The sequence below is a fragment of the Myxocyprinus asiaticus genome, chromosome 2, assembly GCF_019703515.2.
Source record: "Myxocyprinus asiaticus isolate MX2 ecotype Aquarium Trade chromosome 2, UBuf_Myxa_2, whole genome shotgun sequence".
Classification (NCBI taxonomy): domain Eukaryota; kingdom Metazoa; phylum Chordata; class Actinopteri; order Cypriniformes; family Catostomidae; genus Myxocyprinus; species Myxocyprinus asiaticus.
In genome coordinates, this window is record NC_059345.1 from 7,404,049 (window position 1) to 7,425,841 (window position 21,793).

General features: G+C 41.5%; 1 protein-coding gene across 12 annotated transcripts in view; it reads left to right on the forward strand.

Annotated features, from left to right (window-relative positions):
• The first annotated feature begins 549 nt into the window (after positions 1–549).
• The window catches only part of LOC127411912 (neogenin-like), a 251,656-nt gene continuing 230,412 nt past the window's right edge, over positions 550–21,793 (forward strand). For all 12 annotated transcript variants that reach the window (XM_051647860.1, XM_051647870.1, XM_051647809.1 and 9 more), the window contains exon 1: positions 550–1,824. In XM_051647860.1, coding sequence (XP_051503820.1) covers positions 1,752–1,824 — 73 coding nt within the window. In that variant the 5' untranslated portion in view covers positions 550–1,751. The remainder of the gene's footprint in view (positions 1,825–21,793) is intronic.

Below are 21,793 nucleotides of genomic sequence, written 5' to 3' on the forward strand. Positions count from 1 at the left end.
AATATTATTGCATATAACAAGTTGCATAAACATGTTAAAGGAATATTCCGGGTTCAATACAAGTTGAGCTCAACTGACAGCATTTCGGGCATAATGTTCGTAACCACAAAAAATTACTTTGACTTGTCCCACTTTTTCTTTACAAAAAGCAAAAATCTGGGTCACAGTGAGGCACTTGCAATGAAAGTGAATGGGGCCAATCCATAAACGTGAAAATACTCACTGTTTCAAAACTATAGTCACGAAACGTAAACAATATGCACGTTAACATGATTTTACTGTGATAAAATCGCTTACTAACCTTTTCTGTGTGAAGTTATATCCGATTTTACAACTTTGTTGCCATGACGACATAAAGCTGCAAACCCTAAAACGGCAATATAAACAACTTTACATCTTAAATAACACATTAATTTTAACAGAAGAATTAATGTAAGTGCTTTTATGAAATTATAAGCTTCACATTTCTGCTTTTAAACCCTCCAAAAATTGGCCCCATTCACTGCTATTGAAAGTGCCTCACTGTAACCTTGATTTTTGCTTTTTTTTTTTTTTTTTTTTTTTATAAAGAAAAGGAGAGACAAGGGGGCCTGGGTAGCTCAGCGAGTATTGACGCTGACTACCACGCCTGGAGTCGTGAGTTCGAATCCAGGGCGTGCTGAGTGACTCCAGCCAGGTCTCCTAAGCAATCAAATTGGCCCGGTTGCAAGGGAGGGTAGAGTCACATGGGGTAACCTCCTCATGGTCGCTATAATGTGGTTCTCGCTCTCGGTGGGGGGAAGTTGTACGTGGATGCCGCGGAGAATAGCGTGAATACTCCAAGCACGCCACGTCTCTACGGTAACGCGCTCAACAAGCCACGTGATAAGATGCGCGGATTGACGGTCTCAGACGCGGAGGCAACTGAGATTCGTCCTCCGCCACCCGGATTGAGGCGAGTCACTATGCCACCACGAGGACTTATAGCGCATTGGGAATTGGGCATTCCAGATTGGGGAGAAAAGGGGAGATAATAATAATAATAATAATAAAAAAACACTTGTATTGAACTCGCAATGATCCTTTAAATGAATGATAAAATATTAGACTGAAAGCCTTAAATTAACTCATGGGTTAGTCCATTCTCAAGAGAGTTTATGAAAAAATATGATAAACATTTTTATAAAAACAAAAACTAAAACTTAAAAGAAGTCGTCAAAAATAAATAAATAAACAAATAATAATAATAATTAAATACAAAAAAAAAAAAAAATACAAAAAAAATAAAAAGGCCGATAGCCATTCCAGGCTTTCGAGATTGCCATGCGGGATGAATCCGGTTCGCAGTTCAATCCAGCCCGTGTTTTCCGGGGATCCGATCAGAATTCCTGCCGCTCGCTCTCTCTCAGTGATCGGTGAAAAATATCTCCAACTGTCCGGACTGAATCTCCCTCTTTCTCTCCACCTTTACACATTATGCCTGCACTGACGCCTCTGATTTCTCTTCTCTCCAGTTCGGCGTCGTTTTAATCTCGCAAACATGGACTGACTTTGATTTTGCCCCGTCGCCTTTTGAAGTTTTGAAGCGCATTTCTCCGGCTGACCGTGTCTCGCGACTCCGCGAGCTTCGTGTTTCTTTCGGCAACTTTCGGAAGTAACTCGTTCCGGATGTGTTCACACTGTTGAGCTCGTCCGAGCGCTCGAGCACAGGGATTTTAAATACGGATCGTGTCCGAGGCTTTTTCATACTTCTTTTATTCGTGTTTTAAGTGATGGCGGAGCGGGGAGCCCTGCTGCTCCTCTCTCTTTTCTGCCTCACAATCACCGTTTCACAGGCTGCAAAAGGTAAGACCGAATTTAAAGATGATTACAGCTTTCTCCTCTGTGTGTCAACGTTTGAAACTAACATTTTAATCTAAATTAACTTCATATCACTATGAGTTTTCACCAGTTTATCACAGCAATGCAACACACTGTTGAGACAGCCTCACACCATTCAGTTAAATTAAAAGCATGTGTGTAACGTCCTTTTCATCTTTATCCTTGCTCTGAAAAGACACATTGTTTACTGCAAATGTGTATTCTGCATTAACACCTTCACATTATGAGCTGTATTAACCTGAATAGAAAACCCAATTCATTTTCCAAATGCACAAGTATCTCATGGAAAATAATAAGTCTTATTAATTACAGTATAGGCTAATAATAGCAGAACATTTAGTTGTTGATTAACCCTTGTGCGACCTTCGGGACATTTTTGTCTTTTTTGTTTTTTCTTTCTATCATTTTGGCTGTGTTAATGCCAACAGCATACATTTTGGCCAAAGGTGTGTATTTTTGGGGGGAATTTTGATATTTCAACCTCAGTTTCTATGATGCATCTATAATACACTGTTTAAACACAATATAGTTACACTCAGGACTCAAACATGTCCCCATTGAAACCCATTAAAACTGCAGTATTTGATCCCAGTGCCATTAAAGCATAAAATCATGAATTCTGTGATATTATGATTTCATTCTGGAGCCCTGGCTTCTAAATTTACATTTTTTAAAAATGTCCACCAGATGGCGCCATTTTTCTCATGTTTAGCCTATGGAGCAAATACAAGCTTTTTTCCTATTTTCTGTTTGCTGTATTATAGAGCACTGCAGGCCAGTTAAATAAATGATGCAGCTAAAATTGTGTGGGTGTGGTGGTATGGATGTCAAAGTGTGTTTTGTGTGTGTGTAAAAACAACAGTGGCATTATGTAAACAAACTGGCATTTAAAGGGTTGAAATCCTGAAACTGAATGAATATTTGGTAGGTATGATCAGGACTGATGTTGGTTAAAAAAGTCAGTGAAAGTGGAAAATAATATTAATATATAATATTTTTATGGCAGTTTTTTGACACAGACATTTTTGTCCTCTAAGGTCCTGAGTGTGAGTTTTTTTTTATTTATTTTATTTTATCTGACACTGCACAAAAAATATTAATGCATCAAAATCAGTGTTGTTGCTAATCATTGACATATCCCAGACTGTGATTACCCACTCCCCCCCCCTTAGCATTTAGTATATGGAAAATAATTAATTTTTTGTGCTTTTCATAAAAAACAACAGTTGCTTTATATAAACAAACTGGCATTTAAAGGGTTAAAATCCTAAAAATGAATGAATATTTGGTAGTTATGATCAGGACTGATGTTGGTTAAAATATTAACTCATTGAAAGTGGAAAATAATATTAATATAATATTATTATGGCAATTTTTTGACACAGACATTTCTGAACTTTTATAAATTGACGCACAAGGGTTAATTCCTAAAGATTGTATTTCATACATTGTTGGAGTGTCACAAACAGCTCAGACACCGTTTTTGCATACAGAAAACTGATATATGAGCTCGTATATTGCATTATAGCTCATATATTTGGGTTTATATACGTACATATTAAAATTCAACTATTATTTGAGAAAATCTATGTTACATATATGAAAATAAAGTTTTTTTTTTTGTGTGTGGTATTTTGAAATGTATGTTGCACATATGAACTAGAGGTCGACCGATAGTGGATATTGACAATACGATACGCTAATGTGGTGGGACTGGCCGATGACCGATTAATTGGCTGTTAGATTTTAAATTCAATTTATAATATGATAAAAAATATCATTTTCATAGTACTCTTTACTATGGCAGGCAAAGACAAAGGGTCCAAAATTAATAAAATCCCAGATACAGTTTTTTGTCCAACCAAAATCCCAATACTAAACAGAAAAAAGATTCGGTGCACTGTACGGGACTTGGGGACTCTTATTTTGAAATGACGAAATTAGGAAAAAATATCTAAATAGATTTATCCTGATATATCAGTCTACCTCTAATATGAACAAGTATGTAATTCTTCTGAAAACCATACATGAACATGAACATACAGTATGTGTTTCACATACATCTGTGAGAAAGAAGATCATAAACTTTTACCTTTTGCATCATGTCATGCAAGTAAGTGCTTAATCCTAAACAGGGTTTTTTTGTTTTGTTTTTTTGTTAAGATGCCCATAAAATGGCCCTTTTGTTGGGTATTAGACATTTTAACTAAAAAGGTGAATTTTATATGTATTTGTGTTTGGTTGCAGATATGATAGGAAAGCGAGAAAGCCAATCTATTGTGGGCGAGCGTTTCTATTTTGATGTGGGCACAATTCTGTGAAAAGCAAATGACAGTTATGCTCGGGATAACTGTTGCGAACATTAGCTGATCTGTGCCGTAGTGTGTAGAAACAGTAATTTGAATCTCTGTTTCTCTTTGTTTATAGTGAAAGTGAATACAGGCTGACTTTTAACTCCTAAGATTAATCATTTTACTCGGTTTTATCAGCAACATGTTAGCGTCAGTTTTTATCTCTGTGGTTGTATAGTATAAAATTAATGTTTGTTGTTTATTAGGATCACGAGTATGTTGAGCAGGCCATAGTAGCGTATGTGGCTGGACTCTCTTGCGTGCAGAGGTTGATGAAAGCAGCTCTGCTGCATGAAAAGCAGTGTGCTGTGGTAAAAATCACAGGCTTTGCTGGAGATCACTACAAAAGAGAGGAATGGGGGGGCTGGGTGGAATGGGCCGACTGTCTGGAAAGTAATAAAACCAGGAGATTAAGGGGGGGAACAGGGAGTTCCTCTGGGACTTTTGATTGATTCCAGAGAATCAGACCTACATGTGGAGAGTGAGTTTCAAGTTACTAATTGTGGGGTCCCTTTCTGAAAATATCTGTTTATGTGAAACATGTTTTTTGAGGTTCAGAAATGCACAAATTTGAACCACGAGTAGTTTCATGATGGTTAGGTCGCATCTCACTGATAACTGCATTCAAACTCTCCATTTCGGCGTAGAGGAAATGGTGATATCTTTAGGTGAAGTTTTTTGTTTTGTTTTTTAAGAAAAGTTGTCAGTGCATCTTATTTAGGCCTACATGCAATCTTATCGGCTTAACCCTGCAGTGCTGTGTGCTGATGGCTTCCCTGCAGGCAATGTAAACAGCATGCTAAACTATATAAACACGCTCACAAACTTGTCTGCAACCACTCAACGCTGTAAGACTCGGTGAAAAGTCTTCCCTGCACTTATGTAAAGCCACAGCGCATGTGTCCAATTCCTGAATATAAAATAATAAAAAAATAAAAAATTTCTGACGGAAAGTAACTTTTGTTTGTAAGCTGTATGTTTGGCTATAACTAGAAAAAAAATAATGTAATTCACTTTCATGGATCGGTGGACATCTTTTGTGTTCTGTCTATTTTTTTTAAAACACATACAAGTAAAAGTGATATTGCAGGAGCATTTTATGAAAGAATATTACACTATCAGAAAGTCGTATGGTACAGCCATGTTTTTTGGAAATGCACCTTAGCACTAATATCGTTTTTTGGACATAGTACTTAGGGGTGTAGGGCCCTATCTAATCAGTTTTATTTTTATTTATTTCTATGCAAATTCTGTGTTTTTAGTTTTATTTTCTCTGAATTCTGTTTTTTAAAATTTAATTAGTTTTTATTGTTAAAAACACTGTCTAATCAAATTAATTCATAGAATTGTAATCAAATGAAAACAGAACAATTACTTATCAACATACCATCATATTTTTTGGAGTTTATTTATTTATTTATTATTATTATTTTTTGTGTGTGTGTCATATACAGTGCTGCACAGTAGAGCATCACAGTATTAATGAAAGCAGTGAAACTCTTGCTTGAGATATTGCTTAAATATAACGTAATTGTTATTGATATATTATTATTATCATTATTACTACTACTACTACTTTGAATATTACATTTTACTATACAGAAATAATATATTTCTGTCGCATTTTTTCAATTTCACACATCTAGTTGAAGGTGCTGTAAGTGAATTATTATTATTATTATTTATTTATTTATTTTTCCTACTCCCTGAAAGATATTAAAGAAATAAGTGACCTGAAATATCTCACCGGTGTCTGTGACAGCTCTAGACTCTGTAATCAGCAAATAAAAATGTGTCCGCAGGCCGCGGTCACTGACGCTATCTGCCTGTCAATCATTTTGCGTGTTCTCCCAACGTTGTAATTGCGGTGAAATATTGAGGCATAATGCCATTTTTATGCCATGTTGTTCATAACAGTTGTCAGTTGAGAGCGATATTATGCTGATGTTGTTTTTAACAACCGATTCTGCTTTCAGTAAAGCTCATTTGGTATCTTTGTAGTGCAGGGTTTTGGAAAAGGGGGAATGGCTAATTCAACGGCTCAGTCTGGTGGAAGTAGAACGGCTAAAATCGCTTACAGCACCTTTAAATGTAGCTTTTGTTTTGGCGTTTTGGCGGAAAACTGAATGTTTTTGATGGCTTCACTTCACACTTACGGTAAAGCAGTTCACTATGTGGGGTAATGTGTTCATTAAACTGCAAAATTCTATGATTTAATTATATAAATAAATAGTCTGAACGTGCACGTGATGTTAACGATACGGTTAGTGTGTAAGCAGCGGCTTCTCACATTCACTTATTGTTGAGGCACGCAGTTCATGTATTTGTTTAATTAAATATCAGCCTTTAGTAGTTTAAACACACTAGGACTTATCACGATTTTAATTTGATTAATTGTGCATTTATATATTAATGTCATCCCAACTATGTCAAATTCCGCGACATTCCACATTTTATAGGCTAGCTTATTCTGTATTTATGACTGGATTCTGCAATAGTCAGGTTTGATCGTCTTCTCGGTGCTCCGCCAAGGCCCGTGAGGAGCCCCGGCGGGGCCGATCCTAGGAACTTCACTAAACCATCAAATCGGTAGTAGTGACGGGCGGTGTGTACAAATGGCATGGACTTAATGAGCTTATGAAATCATAGGGCCCTAGGGGTGGGAGAAAAATGATTCTGAATCGAGTCTCAAAAATTCAGAATTGATTTTTAGTTCAATTTAAACCGCAGCAGCTCAGTGACACTTATGTGCATAATGAGAGACAGAGTGAGAAGCTAGAAACGAATGGTCAGGCGCACATATACTAAAGCCAAACACAAACTACAGAACTGATCGCAGACTGGATGTATCAGCCACATGGCCATTGTCCCCGACTGAAAGTATGATCCTGAAATTCATTCACAAACTCAAGCACATAGCAACGGGAGGGTTTATTCGTGATAACACACCAACAACAGCATGAAAGATGGGCTCGCACCCATTATTATACTGAATGCAACTCGCTTGAGTTTCCATTAAATTCGACTCAAATCATTGTCAAAGGACATATATTTATTTACTCTATCCATCACTGGATGACATTGTGTGTATATATATCTTTTATATAGCCTACACAATGTACTTACAGCTACAAGTATGTCTTTTTGTGGTTTGACAGCTCGAAAGGAATTTATTCACTGCTATACACAGATACATTTCATAATAAACGTCGGCAACGTCGTTACACCAGTTTCATACAGTTTCATACACTAACCTGCTAACTCATCAACGTCCCTTTGTTCAAACACTCTCGAAACATTTGTGTGTATAGTGATCCACAGCATCAGTAGCGGTTCTAGCTTGTATGGCGCCCTGGGCGAAACCCGCTTCAACACAACAAAACCCCAAAGTTGTTGACTGGGGGGGTCTGTGTGGGTGCCACATGCCGCCCCCCTGCAAGATGCCACCCTGGGCAACTGCCCATGTCACCCATGCCTAAATCCGCTACTGCACAACATCCTAGTTTGGACTGCAACCCCTATTCCTCTCCTACCGGCGAACAGCTTCAGTAAATGTTTTATATCCCCTTTGTAGTTTCTCAAAGCTATTATGCCATTGGAAAGTACACAAATTAGGCTTCTTTTTCAATGTAGCCTAATGTTAAAATATCGATGCCTCAAAAATATATCGATAAAATAATGTGCCGATCAATAATCTTCCCTAATGAAAGGATGTCTTTTTTTACACTTAATGCTTAACACTTAAAACATTTTGCTTGCAGCTATGTGGATACATCCCCTCAGCATGCATTGTGATTATCCAAAGTCATCAGGACTGTTGCAGCTGCATGTTTTCAGATGTCAGGGAACAAAGAGGATCAATATCGCAGTAATAAAGTAATAAAGTATTGTCAGCAATTGAATCTCACTGGAAACAGCGCGTTACAATAACCCCCAGCTGAGAGATTTAGTCGTGATGTTCTTTATTAATTTAGATGGACAATGTGCTCTTGGCTAATTGCCTAATGTGCAAATGAAGGCTTGATAGCAGTGTGTAAATGGATTATGATTGATGGAGTTGTTTTCTATATCGTACTTGGCGGCAAAAGTGCTGATGAATAATTGTACCTGATATTTGTCAACATGTCCTTTAGGTATCTTTGTGAGAACACAGAACCCTGCCATTGTCCTTTTAGTAGGAGATGGGACAGTGCATATTCTGAATGGGATACTATTTTGCAGTTTGTAGCCTATGGTGTGCAAATTGTCTGTGTGTATGGAATACTTGGATGACCAACTACTACCCAACTCTGCAGTATTCTACCATAGCACATTGCATGGGAGTGCATTAAAAAATTTGCAATGCACTTTTTCGAAAATGACGCACTTGAACTGGAAGCGATATCAGCCATGATTTTATCGTGGTATTTTTAGTTATCATGTGACAACAAAGTTTGTAACATTTAGGTTTATTATTGCATACTGGACAATGTTTCAATTACTGTGTTGAAAATAAATAGGCAGTATACCGTATACAAAATTCTGCCATGCAAATGCAAAATGGAGTAATGACTGAGGTCAGGTCACTTCGGCCACATCCACAAACGTACGTTTGGTTAAAAACTATTTCCTATTTCTTAACGTCATCCTTTTCCAAAGTATGCTGTACTAGAGAGCTTTTTCCAAAGTCTCCATTTTCGGTGGATGACAACGGTGTTTCAGTATGGATGAGAGGCATAAGGCAGAGAGAATGACGAATATACACAAAAACCGATGAGGTAGTGTATGGATTTTTGTTGTTGTTGAAGGAATTTCGATAAAATTTTCATGCCTACGGAATGTTGGGTGGTCAACACCCTCATTTGGTTGCGAGTGCTTGCTGTTCCCTGTGGATCTCTCTTTGTGGCTAAATTCTTGCTGGTGTGTCTCTTGCCAGCCTCAGCAGCTGGAGCAGATTATATGATGCGTGTGTGTACTGAATGCTCAGGCTTGGTGAAGTAAACCCCAGACAGAGCTTCTGGTAGGCCATTAAAAATGATCTAATTATGATGTGATCCTATTCTGGAACCCTCACAATGTCAGAATTATTCATGTACCACAATTTTTACATCCCTTTCAAAAAAGTATTGTGGTGGAACTGGACAGTGATGGTATTAGATGGTAATACCATGGTACTCTGCGATGTACTATGGCATTTACATGATCCTGTACAAAAATGTTTTCCTTACAATACAAAAATACTATGGTAGTTCCATGGTATTTTTGGTACTTTAAGGGCACTTTTATGTAAGCGATGTTTTGGTACTTCCAAGAATACCATGGTACTACTATTAACCATGATGCAAGCAGCCATTATATTTCCATGGTGCCATTTCCAAAAACCATGGTATTACCATGTACCATGTTCTAAAACCATTTTTGGTAATTTTTTGTAAGTGAAGGTTCATACCTTAGAGATTTGAACAAATCAGTACAACACCAGATGCTGGAATTGAGGAAATATGACCTGTCATTTGTGCAAAACTGCATGTTGCTCCACTCACTGGCAACTGAAACCCATTTTTTATTTCAACCCATTTAACGCTGACCCAATTTGTTCAAATGTTTAGCTTTCGTTCTCCTTTCCAACAATGCAAGGGCAGCCTGGCTGCTCACAACCACAACAACATTAATTAGTATTGTTCTCTCTTCATCCTGTCCTCTGTCATGAAAAGGGGCCTGGAGCTTTCTTAGCGACCTGTTTCCTAGTATTGCACTTCATCATGAAACCCAACAGGACCAGTCATTACAGTTTTTAGTGCTACACACCTGCGTAATATGCTGACTGTATTCTGTGGACTCAACTGTTAAGATGGCCCATTGAGAATTTGGGCTAGTTGACGGAACTGTCATTGTCATGTGTGTTTTTATGCCTTGAAAACATTGAAATTTGGTTTTCTGTGATGTATTGAACATTTTAGCGTGTTTACATGCATGAGCTCACACCGATTATGATTAATAAGCCGATAAAGTGTAAGGTCATGTAAATGCCGTAAACGGTTTTCCCTTATCAGGTTATGGTCATAAACTGTTTAAGCATAAACCAATTGTAGATTTTTGCCCATTACCCCAATTTCGCTCTAGGTAAACACCTTTATCTGCGTTCTTACCGGCTTATCCAATTTGCACAAGTGTTGTGTGCATGACTGTTTATGTTTTAACATCAAAACCAGAGAATAATCTGGTGATTTCAAGTGACATGGAAAAGAGGTTTTCTTGCGTTGTCTGATATTTTTTATCTAGCGCACTCATTATATCGTGAATTGTGCTGATTTAAATATGTCACTGTGGCAGCGGGGGCGTGGTCAAGCATCTCTCCGGAGAGAGAAAAAGCGGTAAGGGCGCTTACACCTGAGCTAAATTATGTATAACACCTGTCTCTAATTTCAGTGAGCACGGGGAGAGCGGCATAAATAGAGACACACCGCAAATAGGAGGGGGAGAGAGCCTGGGCACGACAGACCCAAGCAAGAAGCTAGGAGTTTCTTTACAAATGTTGAGAGTTTATTTTTGTGAAGCGGTGTGCGATTGATGATTAACTTTGTGCTGCAGAGAGAGAGAAAATAAACTATAACCTGAACCAGGAAAACTGCTTCTCGTCTCCTCTTTACACTGGTGCCGAAACCCGGGAACTGAAGTTTTGGGTAGAAGATGGATGGAGGTCGTCCCGTAGAGTCCTCCCAGTTGGCGGAGATCCTCCAAGCCCTCGCCAGCCTACATCGGAACCACCAACAAACGCTGCTTGAGCTCCGGCAAGATCAAGACCGCCGGTTTGTCGAGCTCATGCATGCTCAAGCCGAGGACCGGCAGGCGATCCGGAGCCTCCTCAGCCAGGGGGCATCCTCAGCCGCGACCCCGGACACACCCACGCCGTTACCCCCGCCAGCATTACAGAAAATGGGGGCGGCGGACGACCCCGAGGCTTTCCTGGATTTGTTTGAGCGGACCGCCGAGATCTGGGGCTGGCCGCTCGGCCAATGGGCAGCCCGACTGATCCCACTACTGTCCGGGGAAGCCCAGCTCGCGGCTCAACAACTGCCAGCGTCGAGCCTCCTGGCCTACGGAGATCTTAAAAGAGCCATCTTGCAACGGGTTGGTCGCACTCCGGAGGAAAGTCGTCAACTCTTCCGGAGCTTGAAGTTGGAAAGCTCTGACCGCCCGTTTGCCTTTGCCCAGCGGCTCCGTGACGCCTGCCGAAGATGGCTGTTAGCGGGGGATCGCGACGTCCAGGGAATTATCGACCCAGGTGGTACTGGAACAGTTCATAGTTCGACTGCCAAAAGGAATGGCGGAGTGGGTCCAGTGCCACCGCCCGGCGTCGTTGGAGGAAGCTATCCGACTTGCGGAGGACCACATGGCGGCGATCCCGAGGACAGAAGATCCCTCCTACCTTCTCTCTCCTCCCTCTGTTTCTTCCCCCTCCCCTCTCTCTCTCTCGTCTGCTTTCTCTCCAGGTCCCGTTCCTGCCCCACGCAGACGAGGAGGAACCCAGCCCCTGAGACCAGTTCCCCGGGTGTGGGAGGCGACACCTTCCCCTACTCCAGTACCCCGCCGCTCTCCCCCTCAGGGGGGCGCCCGCCGACGCAAGTGCGGGCGTGGCGCCTGGGCCGGCCTGCTGGAGGTGCGGAGACCCGAGCCACTTCCGAGATCAGTGCCCTCTGATGGAGCTGGGGACGGTGGTGCGGGTCTCTGACCTCCCACAGGCTGCCCCCGACCGGGCCGGAGCGTACCGGATACCGGTAAGTGTCAAGGGGTAGGGGTACTCACCAAGCGTTGGTGGATACCGGGTGTAATCAAACCACTATCCACCAACGCCTGGTTCAACCCGAGGCATTGGTCACATCCAAAACGGTGAAGGTGAAGTGTGTACACGGGGATATTCACAAGTATCCAGTGGTGACCCTGACAATTAAATTTCGGGGTAAAAAGCATAGAGTGGAGGCTGCGGTTAGCTCCCGCCTCACCCATCCGCTGATTTTGGGGACTGATTGGCCTGATTTTAAAGCTTTATTAAAGGGAATTTGTGCGGTTGGGTCCTGTGTGAGAATAGGGAGATGTGTGATGTGCGATGCTCTGGCAGGGGAGGCGGAGCCGGGGCCGTCCTCGACAGCTCCACGTCATGATGACGAGAGAGGGGGAGAGGCCGCGGCCCCTCCCCTTCTCAGGGAATTCCCTGAGGGGGATTTCCCTTTGGAGCAGTCGCGAGACGAAACCCTCAAACACGCCTTTGACCAAGTGAGAGTTATCGATGGTCAACGACTCCAGCCTGACACCTGACATCGCACTCTCATATCCCTATTTTGCAATTATAAATGAGCGGTTGTATCGAGTGACACAGGACACTCGAACCAAAGAGGATACAACCCAACTTTTGATTCCAAGGAGCCGTCGGGAAATGGTATTCCAGACGGCTCATTATAATCCTATGGCAGGTCACCTTGGAGAAAGGAAAACACTGAACCGTCTAATAGCCCGTTTCTATTGGCCGGGCATTGGCGGCGATGTCCGCAGGTGGTGTGCGGCATGCCGAGAATGCCAGCTGGTTAACCCACCGGCCACCCCAAAAGCGCCATTGCGCCCTCTCCCTTTGATCGAGGTCCCCTTTGAGAGAATTGGAATGGACCTCGTCGGGCCATTAGAACGGTCAGCACACGGACATCGCTTTGTATTGGTCCTAGTGGACTATGCAACGCGATATCCGGAAGCAGTGCCTCTTCGCAACATCTCAGCACGCAGTGTTGCGGAGGCACTCTTCAAAATAATCTCCCGGGTGGGGATTCCGAAGAAACAAGAAATCCTCACCGATCAAGGCACAACGTTTATGTCACGGACACTACGCGAACTGTACGAGTTATTAAATATTAAATCGATTCGCACCAGTGTATACCATCCTCAAACGGATGGCCTGGTGGAACGATTTAATAAAACCCTCAAAAACATGATTCGTAAGTTCGTGCACGACGATGCTAGAAATTGGGATAAATGGCTCGACCCCCTGTTATTTGCAGTACGAGAGGTCCCGCAAGCCTCCACTGGCTTCTCCCCATTCGAGCTGCTGTATGGGCGACGCCCACGCGGCGTGCTTGATGTATTGCGAGAAGCCTGGGAGGAAGGACCTTCGAACAGTAAAAATGAAATTCAGTACGTTCTTGATCTTAGAGCAAAACTCCACACCTTGGGGCAACTAACACAGGAGAATTTGCTCCAAGCTCAAGAACGACAGCGCCGACTGTATGACAGGGGAACTCAGCTAAGGGAATTTACACCGGGAGATAAAGTGCTTATATTGCTCCCCACATCGAGCTCTAAATTACTCGCCAAGTGGCAAGGACCCTTTGAGGTCACACGACGAGTGGGAGATCTCGATTATGAGGTTAAACGATCTGATAGAGGGGACGCACGTCAAATATACCACCTCAATCTCCTAAAATTGTGGAGAGAGGCGGTCCCCGTAACGTTGGCTACGGTGGTTCCCGAGAAGGCGGAGCTCGGACCGGAGGTGAGCTCGAAACATAAACAGTTCACCCTGGTCACTTGCGGAGACCACCTCTCACCGAGCCAACTCGCGGAGGTTGCCAGGTTGCAACAGGAGTTTGCAGACGTGTTTTCCCCTCTACCGGGACGTACAAACCTCATCCATCACCACATCGAGACCGAGCCGGGGGTGGTGGTACGTAGCCGCCCCTATCGACTACCCGAACACAAAAAGAAAATTGTTCGGGAGGAATTGGATGCGATGCTTGATATGGGGGTAATAGAAGAATCCCACAGTGATTGGTCCAGCCCAGTTGTTCTAGTGCCTAAGAGCGACGGCGACGGATCTGTGCGATTCTGTGTGGATTATAGAAAAGTCAACGCGGTGTCTAAATTTGATGCATATCCAATGCGTTGATGAGTTGCTTGATCGGTTGGGCACTGCTCGTTTTTATTCGACATTGGATTTGACGAAGGGTTATTGGCAGATCCCCTTGACACCAATTTCCCGTGAGAAAACCGCCTTCTCCACACCGTTTGGATTACACCAATTTGTGACACTTCCGTTCGGTTTGTTTGGGGCCCCGGCTACGTTTCAGCGTCTCATGGACCGAATCCTCAGGCCGCATTCAGCTTACGCCGCTGCCTATTTAGATGACATCATCATTTATAGCAATGTTTGGCAGCGGCATATGCAACATCTGAGGGCGGTTCTGAGATCGCTGCGCCGAGCGGGACTCACAGCGAACCCGAAGAAGTGTGCGATTGGGCGGGTGGAGGTACGGTATCTGGGGTTCCACTTGGGCCACGGGCAGGTGCGGCCCCAAATTGACAAGACGGCGGCGATTCATTGCGACCTGCCCAAGACCCAAGACCAAAAAGGGGGTGAGGCAGTTCCTGGGGCTGGCTGGCTACTATAGGAGGTTTGTGCCTAACTATTCGGACGTCACCAGCCCGCTGACTGATCTCACTAAAAAGGGAGCTCCAGACCCGGTCCAGTGGACGGAGCAGTGTCAACAGGCGTTCACGCAAGTTAAAGCCGCACTTTGCGGGGGGCCGCTGTTACATTCACCTGACTTCTCTCTCCCTTTTGTTTTACAGACAGATGCTTCAGACAGGGGGCTGGGGGCTGTGCTCTCGCAGGTGGTGGGAGGGGAGGAGCGCCCGGTGCTGTACATTAGCCGTAAGCTCTCGTTAAGGGAAACTAAGTACAGCACCGTGGAAAAGGAGTGTCTCGCCATCAAGTGGGCGGTCCTCACTCTCCGATACTACCTGTTGGGGCGGGCCTTCACCCTCTGCTCGGATCACGCCCCACTCCAGTGGCTCCACCGCATGAAAGATACTAACGCCCGAATCACCCGTTTGGTATCTGGCTCTTCAGCCGTTTAAGTTCAAGGTGGTCCACAGACCGGGGGCGCAGATGGCTGTCGCCGACTTCCTTTCCAGGAATGGGGGGGGGTGGTAGGCAGGCCGGATGTCGCCCCGGCCTGAGTCGGGCGGTGGGGATATGTGGCAGCGGGGGCGTGGTCAAGCATCTCTCCGGAGAGAGAAAAAGCGGTAAGGGCGCTTACACCTGAGCTAAATTATGTATAACACCTGTCTCTAATTTCAGTGAGCACGGGGAGAGCGGCATAAATAGAGACACACCGCAAATAGGAGGGGGAGAGAGCCTGGGCACGACAGACCCGAGCAAGAAGCTAGGAGTTTCTTTACAAATGTTGAGAGTTTATTTTTGTGAAGCGGTGTGCGATTGATGATTAACTTTGTGCTGCAGAGAGAGAGAAAATAAACTATAACCTGAACCAGGAAAACTGCTTCTCGTCTCCTCTTTACAGTCACCAAGGTGACATTATATAGCGGGCTAATGCAGATGAGATTTTGTTAGAAATTTGAGAATAACTTGATAATGACTAGTGATAATTATTAGTAGTTTAATATTAGTCATTTAATATTGGTTTATACAATTTACAGCTGTTAGAGCAAATCTAAAAACTTTTTTTTCTTTGTAATAAAAAGACCTTTTTTACATTTCCCTTTTTTTTTTTTTTTTGTATTGAAATATTCTTGAATTTTTGAGGCTGTCAGTCCATGTCTGTTAGCTTTAAGGTCATCTATTTGTGAGCATACTCCTAATTGTCAACAAAAACACTTTGTAGATGTACACATTTAAAATCTACAGTCTTTCTTCACCGGTGAAACGGACCAAAAATATGACTCGCACTGCACTTTCTCATTTTGTCCAATTAAATGCTCCCTAGAATGTGAATGTCCCTCCCCTTAATACCAGTGAAGTGATTTCATGGGGTCTTTAATGACATTTTTTTTTTTTGGCACATATGAAAAAATATTGCTAGAAATTACATTGTATTTTCCCTCCATTCGGCTTCCTGAAATGTGAGTTATGACAGCAAGAACTGTGCATCTGTGCCGAGCGGCCCAACAAATTAATGCTTTAAAATGATTGAAAATGATTGATGCATCCTGTTGTGGTTGCACATAGCTTGAACACTGATGATGGGCACTGCGGGTGCCCATCCCTCACGGCCCTGTAAAAAGGCCCCATGGTGCGGTGTAGAGCTGTAAGGTATATAGAGGATCACAGAGGAATGGTTGTAAATAAGCTCAAACTCACTGCCAATTTGCCTGAACTCAATCTTTGGCTCCTGGCAGCTCAAGATGTGCTTAAAAGGACAGTTTTCCCAAAAATTCTAATTTTGTCACCGTTTACAACCCCATATCACTTTGTTTTTGTCTGTAGAGGTTTTAAAGAATGTTCACGCTGCTCTTGACCATACAATGAAAGTGGATGTGGACTAGGGACTGTCAAGCTGCAAAAAAGGACAAAAAGCACCACGAAAACATAATAAAAGTAGTTAATACGACTTAAACACTATTTTCCAAGTCTTATGAAGCTATGATAGCTTTGTTTGAGTATTTTCAATTAAAGGTGCACTCAGTAATTCTAATCCAATACACTTTTTGTCAATCTCTGCAAATATCTCCTAACAGTCTGCTAGTTGTCCATTATGTGGGTGGGCTGAAAAAAAAATCTAGTATTTGTACACAGCCCTGGCTCTGTAAATGGGACAAAAACAAAGTGGAACAGACTGATCCACACAACACTACTCCAGCCAATCAGCAACAGGGGTGGTTCTTGCGCGTGCACAGGATGGGGGGTGGAGGCAGAGCGAGAGGGAAATTCATTAGAAAAGTGATGGCAAATCTGGCTGATGCAAACTTTCTAAACTCCAAGGAGGACAAATGGCTGAGAAACAGACCAAGAGAAAAAGGTCAGACAAATATTAACTAAAAAAGGAGGATTATGATAAGTCGAGGGCTAGGAGTCACGTCAACATCGGTGAGGCTTTTCTGTGGTGGAGAGACCTCCGAGAGGTAAAAGGCTTGAAGACGGATGCAGAAGTTGTTCTTTTTCTTCTCAATAGGTGGGTAACATATATTTTGCTATGTTTCACAGAACCCAAATATGTTTAAAAGGTGTGTTTGTTTTGGCAGTTGAGTTTGATTATCAACAGTGTTTCTCAGGAATCGCTGAGTGCATCTTTAAAACCTTGCTTTACAGCCCTGATCACCATTCACTTTAATTTAATGGAAAAGAGCAGCTTGGGCATTCACTTTAAATATCTCCTTTTGTGTTCCACAGAAGAAAGTCATACAGGTTCAGAAAGATATATAGGCTACGAATCTTTATTTTTCATTTATAAAATCTGTGCTATATGCCATCCTTCCATATATGGAAGTCGTTTTCTGGTTTATCACAAATGTCCAAGAAGGACTTGCCATTCCTGCCTACTCCAAAACAAGCACTCCTTCCTTTGCTTAACCGAGGAATTCAAGTGTAGAAAATGGTATGCTGGGACTTAAATTAAACAGAGCAGTATTTGTTCATGATGTTGTTTTCTTATGTGTGAATTAGTTACCTATTTTCCACCTGTCACCAATCATTAAGGAATGTTTGTCAAACAAACCTGGATTTTTCAAGGTTACCACTTAAAGAAGTGTTTTCTTATGGTGGGTGAACTGAATATGTCTGCTATATTCCATGTTAATTATGTGTTTCGTAACTGACCATGTTGGTCTTTGTTATACCATACCGTTTGGATATATCTTAGCTAAAAGAAGTCTTTCGAAGGTCTTGAAATGGTGTTGTGAACTAGTTTTTTACAATTTCAGAAGTGTAGATGGTCAGGCAGCTGCAGTGCACAGAAGATGAGATATGCAGAATTTCCTCTAGATCAATGGTTCCCATTCCTGTTCCTGGAGGCCCCCCAACACCACACATTTAAGATATATCATAAGTCAAACATACCTGATTCAACTCAGCAGCTCTTTAGTGGGGACTCCAAGACCTGAGTTGGGTGTGTCAGAAAAGGGAGATATGCAAAATATACAGTGTTGGAACCTTCAGGAACAGGGTTGGGAACCACTGCGCTAGATGGTTTTAAGCGATGGGAATGATGGAAACCAGCTGCCCTGGATTCTCAGGATGTGACCTCAAATATTGACCTCTGATGGATAAATGGAGTTTGCCTATGGGGAAGATAAAGCCAGAAAAGCACCTCCAGAGTAGACTTGACATTCCAGCACTGGCCCCGTGTGGACACGTGTCACATGATCCCAGGGAGCGTGTTTGCATGGGAGGGGACGTCATTAAGGGGTGGCCAGCTGTTACTGCTTATGCCTAATGAGCTGTTTTATGGAAAAGCCAGATTTGACTGGCTACTTGTGGAGGAAGTTGACTTGCATGGAATCTGTATCCGTGAAATTCCACAAAGTTCAAATACATCTGCAGAATTTGAATGCCCATCATTCCCAAAGTTCTAAAAAAGTACCTTTCAAAGGGATAGTTCACCCAAAAATGAAAATTCAGTCATCATTTAATTGCTCTGATGTCGTTCCAAACATGTTTTTGGATGAAATATCCCTTTAATGATTCTGTTTGTTTTTAGCGATTGTATTGGATTGGCCAGTTCACTCAATACACTTGGCGACCATGAAAATATTTTAGTTATTTTAGAAAATATTTAGTTATGCTTTTAGATCTTCGTTAGAACAATCTCGATATTGACTCTTTATACCAAGTAAATCACTTGCATGTGCAAGCAAATCTCATGCTATGCGACTAAAAATGTCTGTGATTAGCCACTGGCAATTAAATGTTCAGATTTCACTCAGCAGTGATTTAGTAGTTTAGAGGCGGAAATATTATTAGGACAGAGTTCCTTTCACTGCATGCTGTGAGTAAAAGTTTGGTTTATCTCGTTCTGTGTGTCCAAAGACGAGATCCACAGATCCTTATGTCATTGAATAATGTCTCTTAATAGCCTTTCTGTTTTTTACTGTCAGTTGTTGATAAACGCATGCACACACGCACATCCTCTCTTGTTATATGCGCTTACTGGCTGATGCCACTAGTCTTAAAGAGACAGTCCAATTAAGCACATATTCTACATAAGTAAACAATAAAAATTTAACAAAAATATATGTGCAACATAATTTATGCAATGTCAAGACAGTAATTGAAGGAATAGACTGAATATGAACATTTTCAGAAGCTAAAATGTGATCAATTTGATGAAAAACTAATGATACAATATAATTTGTAAAATTAATATTTTTGAATTGTACCTAGAATGGTTGCCTAGAAGGTTTCTTTTTAATTAAGAGCGTTAAGAGAGAATTTCTTTTATATGTAAGGAAAATGGACATTTCCCCATAGGAATCGATATCGAATCGAGATCGGAATTTAATCGAATCAAGAGCTTGTGAATCGGAATCGAATCGATCAGGAAATCTGTATCAATATTCAGCCCTATTACCAATAACAGTGCAGTACTCTCAGCTCCATTTAACTATATTTAAATCCATTCTGCAGATTTCCACAGATTTTACCCTACAGTTAGCATCGCAAAATGTGAAAAAAAAAAAAAAAAAAGTTTACAGATTGCATGCAGGTTTAGAAACAACAAATAATAACTTCTCCTAACTCTGAAAATATAAACTCACTAGACCTGTTGCGATCTCCAATCGTGGTTATTTTAGATAACTGCGATTTATTGTGCACTTCAAATTTTATTGTCTAAATAATGGAATATAAAGCAAATTTTGAAGGAAAAGTTCACTCAAAAATGAAAATTCTATCATCATTTACTCACCCTCATGCTATCCCAGATGTGTATGACTTTCTTTCTTCTGCTGAACACAAATTAAGATTTTTATAAGAATATTTCAGCTCTGTAAGTCCATACAATGCAAGTGAATGGGTGCCAAAATGTTGATGCTCCAAAAAGCACTTTCCTTTTACTTGAATTGAACAAGTTCTTACTTTTATTTTGGAGAGATTTTATGTTGAACTGTAAAATGGAGATTACCAGTTAAGACAGGGCTATTTTTGTTGCAGAATAATACCCTGTAGTTCTTGTACATTTGTTTGTGTTTAAGAGAAGATGATTTAATAAAATAGTGAAATATTAATGAGACAAGTTTTTTATATTTATTTTGGGTTAATTAATTGTTATATTAATCAAGTAATAATTATAAAAAATCTTTAGAATAATCTGCAAATTAGTCATTAGATTAATCGACTAATCGGGAAAATAATAATTAGATTAATCGATAAAAAAATTATCGTTAGGTGCAGCCCTAATACACACACACATATACTCGATGAGTACTCGAGTAATTAGTCAGAGTACTCGAGTAGACAAATGACCAAAATGCCCATCCCTAATATATATATATATATATATATATATATATATATATACAGTTGTGCTCAAAAGTTTGCATACCCTGGCAGAAATTGTGAAATTTTGGCATTGATTTTTAAAATATGACTTTTATTTAAGGATAGTGATCATAGGAAGCCATTTATTATCACATAGTTGTTTAGCTCCTTTTTAAATCATAATAATAACAGAAATCACCCAAATGGCCCTGATCAAAAGTTTACATACCCTTGAATGTTTGGCCTTGTTACAGACACACAAGGTGACACACACAGGTTTAAATGGCAATTAAAGGTTAATTTCCCACACCTGTGGCTTTTTAAATTGGAATTAGTGTCTGTGTATAAATAGTCAATGAGTTTGTTAGCTCTCACGTGGATGCACTGAGCAGGCTAGATACTGAGCCATGGGGAGCAGAAAAGAACTGTCAAAAGACCTGCGTAACAAGGTAATGGAACTTTATAAAGATAGAAAAGGAAATAAAAAGATATCCAAAGCCTTGAAAATGCCAGTCAGTACTGTTCAATCAATTACTAAGAAGTGGAAAATTCGGGGATCTCGTGATACCAAGCCAAGGTCAGGTAGACCAAGAAAGATTTTAGCCACAACTTCCAGAAGATTTGTTTGGGATACAAAGAAAAATTAGCTGCATGGTCGAGTTGCCAGAAAGAAGCCAATGCCACAAAACTGCGCCAATGCCACAAAAAAGCCCGGTTACAATATGCCCGACAACACCTTGACACGCCTCACAGCTTCTGGCCCACTGTAATTTGAAGTGACGAGACCAAAATAGAGCTTTATGGTCACAACCATATGCACTATGTTTGGAGAGGGGTCAACAAGGCCTATAGTGAAAAGAATACCATCCCCACTGTGAAGCATGGTGGTGGCTTACTGATGTTTTGGGGGTGTGTGAGCTCTAAAGGCACGGGGAATCTTGTGAAAATTGATGGCAAGATGAATGCAGCATGTTATCAGAAAATACTGGCAGACAATTTGCATTCTTCTGCACAAAAGCTGCATATGGGACACTCTTGGACTTTCCAGCACGACGATGACCCTAAGCACAAGGCCAAGTTGACCCTCCAGTGGTTACAGCAGAAAAAGGTGAAGGTTCTGGAGTGGCCATCACAGTCTCCTGACCTTAATATCATCGAGCCACTCTGGGGAGATCTCAAACGTGCGGTTCATGCAAGACGACCAAAGACTTTGCATGACCTGGAGGCATTTTGCCAAGACGAATGGGCAGCTATATCACCTACAAGAATTTGGGGCCTCATAGACAACTATTACAAAAGACTGCACGCTGTCATTGATGCTAAAGGGGGCAATACACAGTATTAA